Below are 14,002 nucleotides of genomic sequence, written 5' to 3' on the forward strand. Positions count from 1 at the left end.
CGACTAACTCCTGTCCCCCTTCCCACAGAAAGAGCGACTAGCTCCTGTCCCCCTTCCCACAGAAAAAGCGACTAGCTCCTGTCCCCCTTCCCACAGAAAAAGCGACTAGCTCCTGTCCCCCTTCCCACAGAAAAAGCGACTAGCTCCTGTCCCCCTTCCCACAGAAAAAGCGACTAGCTCCTGTCCCCCTTCCCACAGAAAAAGCGACTAGCTCCTGTCCCCCTTCCCACAGAAAAAGCGACTAGCTCCTGTCCCCCTTCCCACAGAAAAAGCGACTAGCTCCTGTCCCCCTTCCCACAGAAAAAGCGACTAGCTCCTGTCCCCCTTCCCACAGAAAGCGACTAACTCCTGTCCCCCTTCCCACAGAAAGAGCGACTAACTCCTGTCCCCCTTCCCACAGAAAAAGCGACTAGCTCCTGTCCCCCTTCCCACAGAAAGCGACTAACTCCTGTCCCCCTTCCCACAGAAAAAGCGACTAACTCCTGCCCCCCTTCCCACAGAAAGTGACTAATTCCTGTCTCACAGATAAATAGAGTGCACAGCATTTTTCCCTGACTAGGAATAATCTGCGTTCCCCGAGAGGAGAAGCAACAACTACAAGGCTAAAGTTCCTCGCTCACTGCCTGACCACTGACTCAGTAATCCGCGACTAAAGCAGTTTCTATTACGTCAGCGGTATTAATATGCCCATGAATTGCCCGCCAGTCTGTCCCCACCAATCCCGGGCTTCGCTCCTCCCAGTCCTCACACTGACACACCCCAGCCCGTAAGAGGCTGGGAAAGGAAACAACAAACATGGCGGAGCATCCTAGCCCCGTTGCCGCAGGCGCTTCCTTTGCCGTTCGGCTTAAAGCATACCTGCGCCGATACTGGTCCTACGTGTGGCTCTTACTGGTGCTGGCGGGCCTGCTTCTTCTCTACCACTTCCGAGCGCCGCTCCGCCTGTACGAGACCGTGCTGGCCGGTGAGTGCACAGCCGCTTCATCCAGGCCCAGGCCGTTGGCTCTGCTCTGTTGCCTAGCAACGGGGATTCAGGTGTGCTGACTTGTTTTGATGAGCAGCTGTAATGCAAACCTAGCATAGGCAATCCTCGGAGTGATGTGGAAATAGCTGCAGCCTACTTAGAGTATGGCTTCAGGAATAAATGATGTAAATCATTCTACTTACACAGCAACACAAGGTTAAATACTTGAAGTGGAACTTTAGTCAGAAAATGAATTTCTACTAGATTACTTCCGGCTGGCCCCTTTTTGCAGGTATATATAGGGAAAACATTAAGCCTCGGTTCACACTAGATTCAGTGCGGGTTTTGCACCGCATCCAAATTGCAACCTGCTTATGCAAAACGATTGCGGAGTATATGTTGACAACACCCTGAAATCGGTTTGCAAAACGCAGTGCGATTTACAGAATCAGATCGCGTGTGAATTACATGTGGTGGCCCGCCACCGCATCAGTGTGAACCTGGACTAAAAATAAGTGTCTATAGCAGTGTTTTTCAACCAAGGCACCCTTTACAATCTGGCAGAATCTCGAGGCACACCAACCAAAAATGTCCAAAAAACGTAATTGTTACTTACGTCAATGGGATACTTGAGCTGCATTATTGGTAATGGAAACTGCACTTCTTTTTTTATATTGTATTCCGCTTGCATATCTGCTTCAGTTTGACCGCAGCGCAGGATACCCACGGTTTTTATGTGCGTTTCCTGTGGTTTCCTATAGACTTCTATTATGTCCCTCATTTTTGGTGTGCTTTCAGAAAATGCACCAAAAATATAGGACATAGAAGAAGTTTATGAGAAGCCACAGGTAACGCACATGAAAACCGCAGGTATTCTGTGCTACACCTGCGCTGCAGCCGAACTAAAGCAGATGTGGAAGTGGAAAAAACATTAAAAAAGACGTGCAGTTTCCATTAACAATAATACAGTATTTATTAACTACTTGCCTTCTGTGCACTTAAACCCCCTTCCCATCCAGACCAATTTTCAGCTTTCAGCGCTCTCACACTTTGACTGACAATTGCGCGGTCATGCTACACTGTACCCATATGACATTTTTTTCACACAAATAGAGCTTTCTTTTGGTGGTATGTAATCACCTCCTGGGTTTTTTATTTTTTACAAAAAAAAAAGAAAAAAGACAGAAAATTTTGAAAAAAAAAAAGTTTTTCTTATTTTCTGCGAGTAAATTTTGAAAATAAATTTTTCTCCTTCACTGATGTGCGCTGATGAGGCGGCACTGATGGGCACTGATAGGCTGCACTGATGGGCACTGATGAGGTGGCACTTATAGGCACTGATGAGGAGGTACTAATATGCCGCACTGATAGGCGGCACTGATGAGCACTGAGAGGTGGCACTGACGGGCGGCACTGATGGGCACTGATAGGCGGCACTGGCAGATGGCACTGATGGGCGGCACTGATGGGCAGCACCATCAGACTGACAGCACTATGGGCACTGATTTTGGGCATTGATGGGGGGCACTGATGGCGGGTACTGTGTGTATGTTTTATTTACCTTTAGTAATCAGGGCACTGGTGATCGGTGCCCTGATTACATTGCTGTGTGTCCCCAGCGCTGTGCATCTCTCCCTCCTTCCTCACACTGCAGGCTCCGTGTGAGGAAGGAGCGCCGGCGATGAGAGATGGTCTCATATGTTTACATATGAGATCATCTCTCATTGGAAGGTGCGATCACGTGGTGAATGGGCGCTGTGATTGGCCATTCACCATGATCTGTGATCGGCTGTGTCCAAGGGACACGGCCGACACAGATTTTCCCCGATGCGTGCTCGCGGGAGCGCGCGGGGAGCCTGCTTCTGGGAGGCCGTATAAAAACGGCCTCTCGAAAATTCAAGTCCGCGCTGCAGCCGTATATAGGCTGTAGCGTGGATGGCAGGTGGTTAACCCACATATCTTACGGATAAATATTACATAAAAAAATTGGTGATTGCACCTTTTTTTTTTTTTTTTTGCTTTTAAAAGTAATCACCAATTTTTTTTTTTTTAACCACTTAAGCCCCGGAAGATTTTACCCCCTTCCTGACCAGGGGGTATTTTGCGATTCGACACTGCGTGACTTTAACGGACAATTGCGCGGTCATGCAACGCTGTACCCAAATGAATTTGACGTCCTTTTTTCCCCCACAAACCAAGCTTTCTTTTGGTGGTATTTGATCACCTGTGCGATTTTTTTTTTTTTTTTGATCATGCGCTATAAACAACAAAAAGCAACAATTTTGCAAAAATAACAATATTTTTCAAATTTTTTTTATATGAAATTCCCCCCCAAAAAATGTAAAAATCTAATTTTTTTAACATTTTAGGCCAATTTGTTTTCCGCTACATATGTTTTGTATTTTGATTGGTTTGCGCAAAAGTTATTGCGTTTACTAACTAAGGGAAAGATTTTTGTAATTTTTTATTGTTTTTTTTTTTTTTTTTTAACGAGTAATGGCAACGATCTGCGATTTTTTTTTTTTTTTTTTTTTTTTTTTTTTTTGCGGGACTGCGACATTGCGGCGGACAGATCGGACCCTTGTCTGACATTTTTGACACTTTTGGGGTTACCAGTGACATTACAGTAATGTCAGTGACAATACAGTAATCAGTGCTATACATATGCACTGTTACTGTAAAAATGACACTGGGAGGGAAGGGGTTAACTTTATTGGAGAGGGAGGGGTTAAGTGTGTCCCTAGGGGTGTGTTTCTTACTGTTATTGGATGTGGCTGTGTGTGTAACAGCACAGATCAACGGTCCTACATAGCAGGACCGAGTGATCTGTGCTTTTACACAGGGGAGAGTGACAGGCGGCTTTGTTTACATTAGCCGCCTGCATTTCTCCCTCTCTACCCGACGATCGCGAGTGACCGGCGGACATCGGGTACGAGCGTGGGCGGGAGCGCGCCTCTGGCGGCGCACGCTCGCCCCCTATTCGCTCCCAGGCTAGTGACGTACCAGTACGTCACTTTGCCTGGGAGGGGCTGACCGCCGCCGTATATAGTCGGGCGGCGGTCGGCAAGTGGTTAATGTAATATAAATATACATAAGATATGTGGGTTTTAAATACTGTATTATTGTTAATGGAACCTGCACGTCTTTTTTTATGTTGTATTCCACTTGCAACATCGCTGCGGCCAAACTAAAGCAGATGTGCAAGCGGAATACAACATGTAAAAAGAAGTGCAGTTTCCATTATCAATAATACAATATTTAAAACCCACATATCTTATGTATATTTATATTACTTAAAAAAAAAAAAATTGGTGAAAGTAATACCAGGTTAATGACAGTCATTTATCAATCAATGTAATCCATGTAACTCACGAAGCCAGAGGAGTCACTGAAGAGCCTCCTCCTTGTTATTCCTCTTCTTACACACTCTGCTGTAACTCGAAAAGCGCGCCAACCAGCAGCAGCTCCCGGGGACCCGCGGCTCTCACCTCCCAGCAAGCACCTTGCCAATCCTCCCATAGCAACGGATGACGTCATCGGTTGGCACAACGCGGTCGGGAGGCCGCACAGCTTTCCGAGTGCATGTGACCACGGGAAGGGAATTTAGCCGTCCCTTCTGGCATAACCATATGGAAAACTTTTTTTTATAAGATTGCTGGAAGGAAAACTTTTTTTTTTATAAGATTGCTGCAAATTGGGGTCATTTTGCTGTGGCACATCTGGGGACTCTTCACGGCACACCTGTGTGCCGCGGCACACTGGTTGAGAAACCCTGCGCTGTGTTTCCTCAGTGGTCGGACAATCTTCTGGGACCTGTGACATGTTCCATAAGATTACAGGGAGGGAGGGGGAGAGGAGAACTTCCACTCAAGCCGAGAAGGCGGCCCAAGCAAAACTAGGTACCGCCCCCCCCCCCCCCCCCCAAAAAAAACATTACATGCCAAATGTGGCATGTAAGAGGGTGAGAAGTGCTTAAAGCAGAAGTTCCACTTTTGGGTGGAACTCTGCTTTAATGGCCAGGGCATTTTTTGCGATATGGCACTGCAATAATTTTACTGACAATTGCGCGGACGTGCGATGCTAAACCTACATAAAATGTATGTCCCTTTTTCCCCACAATTACCCTCTGTGGTTTTTATTTTTTTGGCTATGAACAAAAAAAGACAGACCATTTTGAAAAAAAAAAAACAATATTTTTTACTTTATGATGTAAAACATATCCAATAAAAAATGTAAAAATTCAAATGTATTTATCAGTTTAGGCCAATATGTATTCCGCTAAATATTTTTGGTAAAAAAATCAGTATAAGTGTATATTGATTGGCTTGCACAAAAGTTTTAACGTCTACAAACTATGGAATAGATTTATGGAATTTTATTTTCACTAGTAATGGCGGTGAGCAGTGATTTTTAACAGGACTGCGACATTGCGGCGGACAAATCTGACAATGACACTTTTTGGGGACTAGTAACACCAATACAGTGATCAGCGCTAAAAAAAATGCACTGTCACTGTACTAATGACACTGGCAGGGAAGGGATTAACAGGGGCGATCAAAGGATTAAGTGTGCCCCTAGGGAGTGCTTTCTAACTGGAGGAAGACAGAGGTCTGTGTTCCTGCTTAGCAGAATCAAACTACAGAAACAAGATCTCCCTCTTCCTCTTGACAGAACGGCGGTCTGCCTTGTTTACATAGGCAGACAGCCGTTCTGCCTCTCTTCCAAACAATTGGCGGGACCCGCTGATTGGCTCCCGCTGTGATTGTGCCCCAGAGCACAAGCCGACATACAGGTACATCAATTCGCGCAGAAGGGCTGCCCTGCCGCAGCACATCTTCGTGGGGCGGTCCTTATGTGGTTAAAGGATTAGTTTACTTTATAGAAAAAAATTATAAATGCACATTATTTTGCAGGTAAACAATGTGCATTTGTTTTTCATTTTTGAGCCTGTAAATCACTTCACCAGCGATCTGCTGATCTCTATCAGATCTGCCAGTGTATCTGTGTGCCTGTACATCCTGTACGGGCAAGCAGATACAATCTGACAGGAAGAGAGAATGAACTATCATGGCTCTCCATTTGTACATATGTAGTTCATGTGGAGTGGTCCCTAGCGTGCCACATCCCGGGTACAGAATCAAAAACGAAGGGGTTCCCCTGTGGGTGGGACTTTAAAGGCACTGATATTTCAGAAATTACACATAGGTAAGAATACAAAAATGTAGCTTTATTGAAATTGTTTATACAAAATATATAAAAGATAAAAGCAGAGGCAAGCAAAATTATACATCACATTACAGGGTTGAACATCCACCATAGGACCCCCATGTAAACACCCGACGCGTTTCGGAGAAACACTCCTTCTTCAGGGGTGCCTTGGGAGGGTGGTCTGTAAACAATCAGTGTAGATGTACATATTATACATAATTGCAAAGTCAATCTGGCAAGAAGAAATAATAATCAAGTCAAAAAAGTTGCACTTACATGTTTCACTGTAATGGTTGAAGAAAGAGTGCCTGCCTGCATGGCTAAAAACAGAACATCGACAATGCCAGCGTGGGTCTATGGTAAGCCGATTAAATTCGATGGAGTTGGTTTCATACAGAAGGAGAATTTTTTAATTTGTAGAATTGAAATTCAATCAAGGTTGCTTGCTACCAGACGACTATGTGGGTCTGGGTGGGGACAGCTGAGATCCCAAAAAAAGGCAATCCTGCTGGGCAAAAGGCCGAAATAGAGAAGAAAAAAAGAAAAGAAGTATATGGTAAATAGTGTGTCATGTGAACAAGTCAGGGGACACACAAGACACCTAGGGGTTAATCTCGCCAGAGAGCTGCTACCCATATAAGAGCTACAGGCTCTCTGAGGTGAGGGAATCACCCTGGAGGCTCCAATGCTCATAGATATATAATATAGATTAATTATTGAGTAATTTGATAAAGAGAGGGGGGGGGGGGGTTTTAGTTCTTTTTTCTCTAAATGAACATTGTAACTACTTAAGAGCAGAGGAGCCAACAAAAATGGAGATCCCAAAAACAACAGTCAAAAAAGGGTAAAATATGTTTAAGAAGTATAGAAATACCTTTTCAAATCCAATCTTGGCAGAATGAATGCAATGTCAGGATAGATGTTGCTCCACGCTCGGCAAAGGAACATATGAGTCCGACGCCGAGCGTGGAGTATAAATGAGGAGTTGCTAATCAGCTGAGAGCAGTCTCAGCTGGGCGGCTATTGCGTCCAGCTGACTGCCAAAGGGATCTCCCGGGTCACAAGGGCCAGCGCCGCCCCCAGCCAGAAGGAGTCCGGCGGAAGTGATGGCAAGTCAACACCGCCGGAAATGATCCGGCGGAAGTGACGTCGGCCCATGCGTCCCACCGACACGGTACAGACTTCCGCCAACGTTGAATACGTCAGGCGGAGTCCATTGGGCATGCGCAATGGGAATGTCCCATGAGCCAGGTGTGCAAGGCTGCTGCCCCCATTGGCGAACGCCACGAATGGCGTTCGCCTTACCGTGCCGGGCTGTACCCATAGCAATCGCAGAAGATAGTTATTTTCTGCGCAACAAACTTGATAAGAAAACAATCATGTCAAAAGTGTATGTTATCTGTATACCAAAGGCAACATATTGGTTCAAAATACATCTCTGTATGGATTTATAGCCATTTAAACAGAGAAAGAAAGAAGAAAAAAATTGGCAACCATAATTGCAACCCAAGGGCAAGTCGATGTTCATGTGTACAAAGCAAGACAAATGCTTAATACAATAATGTAATCACAAAGGCTAACTGTAGGAGAAGAAAAGGAAAAAGAGGAAGGGGGGAGGGAAAAAGGAAAGAGGGGAAAGGGAAAGAAACTAATAAATAAATAAAATGGGTATACAAGCAGCATATTTCTATACAAGGAGTCTATTGTAACAAAGACAGAGCCGGGGATTTCCTCCAAGAGGCAAGTGCTAGATCGAGATGTGTTCCCCAGGAGGCATAAGAGAGATTATTTATCTCTCCATGCCTCCTGAGGTGAATCCCTCAAGAAATGGCTTGAACGAAATCATCTCGTTCAAGCCAGGAGGTTCTGTTGCCCTCAGGCGGTAAATCCACCGCAGTTCAAGTTGGAGGAGGGTCTTATTCCAATCCCCTCCTCTTGGACTGGGGTGGACTCTATCCAGGATCAGAAACTTTATTTTTGGAAAAATCCCTGCATGAACTAAACTGGTATGTCGGCCTAGTGGGAGATCCGGATTGCAAGTTTGCATGCTTTTTATGTGTCTGTTAGCCCTTTTGGTGAAATCTAGCTTTGTTTTGCCAACATAAAAACAGCCGCACCCACAGAGGAGTAAATAAACCACCCCGTGGGTGCGGCAGTTGGCAAAGTGCTGGGGTATAAATGTTTGCCCATTCGGTAGAATGGGATTCTTTTTGGTCAGCATAAATTTGCAATATTTACAGGCACCGCATATAAAGGTGCCTTTGGCCTTGCAGGGATCTCTCCCATTTTGAGCTGTGTATTCGCTACGTACCAATTGATCTTTTAGAGCGGGAGCTTTTTTGAAAGTAATTTGGGGAGCAGGGGGAACATGTTTGCCCACGATGGGATCGAGGGACAACAGGTGCCAATACTTCCCCACGATTCTCCTGACCTCAGTATGTTGTTCTGAATATTTCATGATTACTCTCAGTGTTTGGTCAACTGGTCTGGTTGTGTTTGTGGCTATTAATGAGGTTCTATCTTTCATCAGGGCCTTTCTATAAGCCTTCTTTAAGGTGGTAGGGGGGTATCCTCTAGTCAAAAGTCTCTGTCTCAAATCGTCAGCTGCCTTCTGGAAACTGATGAGGTCTTTACAATTGCGTCTAGCGCGAAGGTACTGTCCGTATGGAATGGATTGCACCAATGTAGATGGATGAAAGCTAGAGGCATGGAGGATGGTGTTACCAGCAGTGGGCTTACGATAAAGCCCACTGTGGAGAACACCATCCTCCCCCCTAGTCACTGTGACATCAAGAAACGTGACACAAGAAATGTCATATTGCATTGTAAAAGTTAAGTTAAAGTCGTTTTTGTTAATTCGGTCCATAAATGCATTCAAAAGTTCAGGGGGTCCATGCCAAAGCATGAACACGTCATCGATGTATCGGACCCACAATCTGATGTGGTCCGTGTACATCGAGAGCATGTCATCATTCAGAAGAGCTTGTTCCCACTCCCCCAGGTACAGATTGGCGTAGGATGGGGCACAACATGTGCCCATCGCTACGCCCTGCACCTGGAGGTAGTGGGAACCATCAAATGTAAAGACATTGTGAGATAATATGAACTGTAACATGGACAGAATAAACTCTCCGTACGCATCCAAAATTTGGTTTTCTATTAGTGTGTGTCTAATTGCCGAAAGGCCACGATCGTGAGGAATAGAGCTATAAAGTGCCTCAACGTCAATTGTGACTAGGAGACACTCATCTGGAATCCATATGTTTTCAATTCTTTGTAAAAAGTGTATCGTGTCGCGTACATGGGATGGTAGTTGTGTGACCAGTGGTTTCAAGAAAGAGTCAATAAGCCTGCTAGCGTTATCTGTTATAGAGCCTCGCCCCGAAATAATGGGGCGCCCTGGTGGATTAGTGGCGTCCTTATGTATTTTGGGGAGGGCATAAAAGGTCGGGGTAATTGGAAAGGTTGTGCGTATGAATTCCCATGTATGTTTGGGAATGACTTCGTTCAAATAAGCAGTATCAACCAATTTGTAAAACTCGAGCTGATACTTATTGTTAATATCAGCTGGAATTTTTCGATACCAGTTATGATTCTTCAGAATCTTTTGGCACATAGTCACATAGTGAACATTGTTCATAATCACCACGTTGCCCCCCTTGTCAGCCTGCTTAATAGTAATCGAGTGGTTGGTTTTTAGGCTTTCAATGGCCTGTCTTTGATTGAATGTTATATTTGTTTTTGTAGGTTTTTTGATGTTGAGTTTATCAACATCTTTAGTTACCAAGCTGACAAAGGCGGCAACGTGGGGATTGGAGATGCACGGAAATTTATCTGATTTTTTCCTCAATTTAAGATTATCTTTTTTATGTATGGATTTTTCGGAATCTAAATCTGTCAAAAGAGAGGGCAAGTCGACTCTGTCAATGAGATCCTCATTTTCCTCCAAGAGAGAGATTAGTGTTTCTAATATAGGGTCTTTGTCAGAACGTGTAGTCTTGGATGAATTCTCTTTGTCGAAAAGAATTTTAAAATTCAATTTCCGAGCAAAGAGATTTATGTCTTTGATAAGGTCAAATTTGTCTAGCTTTCTACTCGGGCAAAAGCTTAGACCTTTTTTGAGAACATCAATCTCATCTTGAGACAAACGGTAATCTGAAAGATTAATGACTGAAAGATCAGTGTGTGAAGTTTTAGAAGTAGGTGCCTCTGGGGGGGGTGAGGGGGGTGGTGCTACGGTTGAATTTAAAGGGGAGTGGTGAGAGTGAAGGTTGGTGCTTGTGCATGAATAAGCTCTAAAAAAGTGGTGTCTTGCAAATTAATTGTGGAAGCTAATGAAGCAGGTGCTGAATTCAAATTGGAAAGTGATGTTTTGGTGTTAGATTTTGTGCCTTCTTGAGGTGTGTCAGCGTTGTAATCTGATCTCTGTGTCGTGGGTTTGAATAAAGATATGTTTGATCCTGTGTCGTGTAGGACGTTTGTTTTTTTAGAAGATTGTTTTAGGTCATGTTCATCATGATAAGCCCGTTTCGTTGTTTTTGATTTGGGCATGTTTGAGGGACCATTTCTGGATGCATTTTTGGAAGGAAGTTGAGAGATAGGGAAATGTTGTTCCTTCTGTGTAGGTGGAGAATAAGGAAATTTATTTATATTCCATCTGTATGCTTTGTTTTGATCAAATGCAATAGTGTCACGTACTAGTTTTTGTTGTTTTTTTATAAGAATATTGCGGTTGAAAACCTCTAAGTGGTCTTTAAGCTGTTTTTCTTTAGTTGAAAACAGTTTGTGAGATTTGTATTTCTGGAGCTTTTGACAGAGATTGGTGACCTCAGTATCTAGCTTGGAGGCGCGAGTGGTATATTCAGTAATGAGAAGAGTCATCAGAGTGGCTGAACATTCACTTAAAGTGTGCTCCCAATTGGTTTTAAACTCTGGACTAAGGTCCTCAAGGAGAGGAAATACCTGTATCCTGAGGCCAATTGGGTTAGTCTTATTTTTGATGTAGTCCTTAAAAGACTTTACATGCCAAAAATAAGCAGACTTTTTTTCAAGGGTTTTGGATAACTGAAAAAATAGTGTCGATAAATCAGCTTCTACATACTCTTTGTTTCCGAAATCTTGTAAGTATCCAGCCATCAATGACTCCCACTCATTGCCTACATACACAGACATATCTGTACACCAAATTTAAGTGTTTGCTGCAAAAAGATAGAGAGATAAATATATGGACCAAGACAAAGACAAAGCAAAGAAAAAGGGGATTGGAATAGGAAAAGATTGTGTGATTACACAAAATGTTACAAAATCTAGACAAAACTAGACCAATATTGTGGTCAAAATGCAAGAAATTCAAAAAATTGTAGTTTTAGTTAGGATTGGGACAACGCCACATGAACTGAGGCGGGGAATGGTATTTGCTACCTAAATCAAATTGTACATATGTAGTTCATGTGGAGTGGTCCCTAGCGTGCCACATCCCGGGTACAGAATCAAAAACAAAGGGGTTCCCCTGTGGGTGGGACTTTAAAGGCACTGATATTTCAGAAATTACACATAGGTAAGAATACAAAAATGTAGCTTTATTGAAATTGTTTATACAAAATATATAAAAGATAAAAGCAGAGGCAAGCAAAATTATACATCACATTACAGGGTTGAACATCCACCATAGGACCCCCATGTAAACACCCGACGCGTTTCGGAGAAACACTCCTTCTTCAGGGGTGCCTTGGGAGGGTGGTCTGTAAACAATCAGTGTAGATGTACATATTATACATAATTGCAAAGTCAATCTGGCAAGAAGAAATAATAATCAAGTCAAAAAAGTTGCACTTACATGTTTCACTGTAATGGTTGAAGAAAGAGTGCCTGCCTGCAAGGCTAAAAACAGAACATCGACAATGCCGGCGTGGGTCTATGGTAAGCCGATTAAATTCGATGGAGTTGGTTTCATACAGAAGGAGAATTTTTTAATTTGTAGAATTGAAATTCAATCAAGGTTGCTTGCTACCAGACGACTATGTGGGTCTGGGTGGGGACAGCTGAGATCCCAAAAAAAGGCAATCCTGCTGGGCAAAAGGCCGAAATAGAGAAGAAAAAAAGAAAAGAAGTATATGGTAAATAGTGTGTCATGTGAACAAGTCAGGGGACACACAAGACACCTAGGGGTTAATCTCGCCAGAGAGCTGCTACCCATATAAGAGCTACAGGCTCTCTGAGGTGAGGGAATCACCCTGGAGGCTCCAATGCTCATAGATATATAATATAGATTAATTATTGAGTAATTTGATAAAGAGAGGGGGGGGGGGGTTTTAGTTCTTTTTTCTCTAAATGAACATTGTAACTACTTAAGAGCAGAGGAGCCAACAAAAATGGAGATCCCAAAAACAACAGTCAAAAAAGGGTAAAATATGTTTAAGAAGTATAGAAATACCTTTTCAAATCCAATCTTGGCAGAATGAATGCAATGTCAGGATAGATGTTGCTCCACGCTCGGCAAAGGAACATATGAGTCCGACGCCGAGCGTGGAGTATAAATGAGGAGTTGCTAATCAGCTGAGAGCAGTCTCAGCTGGGCGGCTATTGCGTCCAGCTGACTGCCAAAGGGATCTCCCGGGTCACAAGGGCCAGCGCCGCCCCCAGCCGGAAGGAGTCCGGCGGAAGTGATGGCAAGTCAACACCGCCGGAAATGATCCGGCGGAAGTGACGTCGGCCCATGCGTCCCACCGACACGGTACAGACTTCCGCCAACGTTGAATACGTCAGGCGGAGTCCATTGGGCATGCGCAATGGGAATGTCCCATGAGCCAGGTGTGCAAGGCTGCTGCCCCCATTGGCGAACGCCACGAATGGCGTTCGCCTTACCGTGCCGGGCTGTACCCATAGCAATCGCAGAAGATAGTTATTTTCTGCGCAACAAACTTGATAAGAAAACAATCATGTCAAAAGTGTATGTTATCTGTATACCAAAGGCAACATATTGGTTCAAAATACATCTCTGTATGGATTTATAGCCATTTAAACAGAGAAAGAAAGAAGAAAAAAATTGGCAACCATAATTGCAACCCAAGGGCAAGTCGATGTTCATGTGTACAAAGCAAGACAAATGCTTAATACAATAATGTAATCACAAAGGCTAACTGTAGGAGAAGAAAAGGAAAAAGAGGAAGGGGGGAGGGAAAAAGGAAAGAGGGGAAAGGGAAAGAAACTAATAAATAAATAAAATGGGTATACAAGCAGCATATTTCTATACAAGGAGTCTATTGTAACAAAGACAGAGCCGGGGATTTCCTCCAAGAGGCAAGTGCTAGATCGAGATGTGTTCCCCAGGAGGCATAAGAGAGATTATTTATCTCTCCATGCCTCCTGAGGTGAATCCCTCAAGAAATGGCTTGAACGAAATCATCTCGTTCAAGCCAGGAGGTTCTGTTGCCCTCAGGCGGTAAATCCACCGCAGTTCAAGTTGGAGGAGGGTCTTATTCCAATCCCCTCCTCTTGGACTGGGGTGGACTCTATCCAGGATCAGAAACTTTATTTTTGGAAAAATCCCTGCATGAACTAAACTGGTATGTCGGCCTAGTGGGAGATCCGGATTGCAAGTTTGCATGCTTTTTATGTGTCTGTTAGCCCTTTTGGTGAAATCTAGCTTTGTTTTGCCAACATAAAAACAGCCGCACCCACAGAGGAGTAAATAAACCACCCCGTGGGTGCGGCAGTTGGCAAAGTGCTGGGGTATAAATGTTTGCCCATTCGGTAGAATGGGATTCTTTTTGGTCAGCATAAATTTGCAATATTTACAGGCACCGCATATAAAGGTGCCTTTGGCCTTGC

At 43.9% G+C, this 14,002-nt stretch overlaps 1 protein-coding gene across 5 annotated transcripts in view; it reads left to right on the top strand.

The window, feature by feature from the left end:
- The first annotated feature begins 763 nt into the window (after positions 1 to 763).
- The window catches only part of ST7L (suppression of tumorigenicity 7 like), a 270,999-nt gene continuing 257,760 nt past the window's right edge, over positions 764 to 14,002 (top strand). For all 5 annotated transcript variants that reach the window (XM_082248423.1, XM_082248425.1, XM_082248424.1 and 2 more), the window contains exon 1: positions 764 to 964. In XM_082248423.1, coding sequence (XP_082104549.1) covers positions 796 to 964 — 169 coding nt within the window. In that variant the 5' untranslated portion in view covers positions 764 to 795. The remainder of the gene's footprint in view (positions 965 to 14,002) is intronic.

Source organism: Pelophylax lessonae (assembly GCF_965119305.1).
Source record: "Pelophylax lessonae genome assembly, chromosome: 2".
NCBI classification, from domain to species: Eukaryota; Metazoa; Chordata; class Amphibia; order Anura; family Ranidae; genus Pelophylax; species Pelophylax lessonae.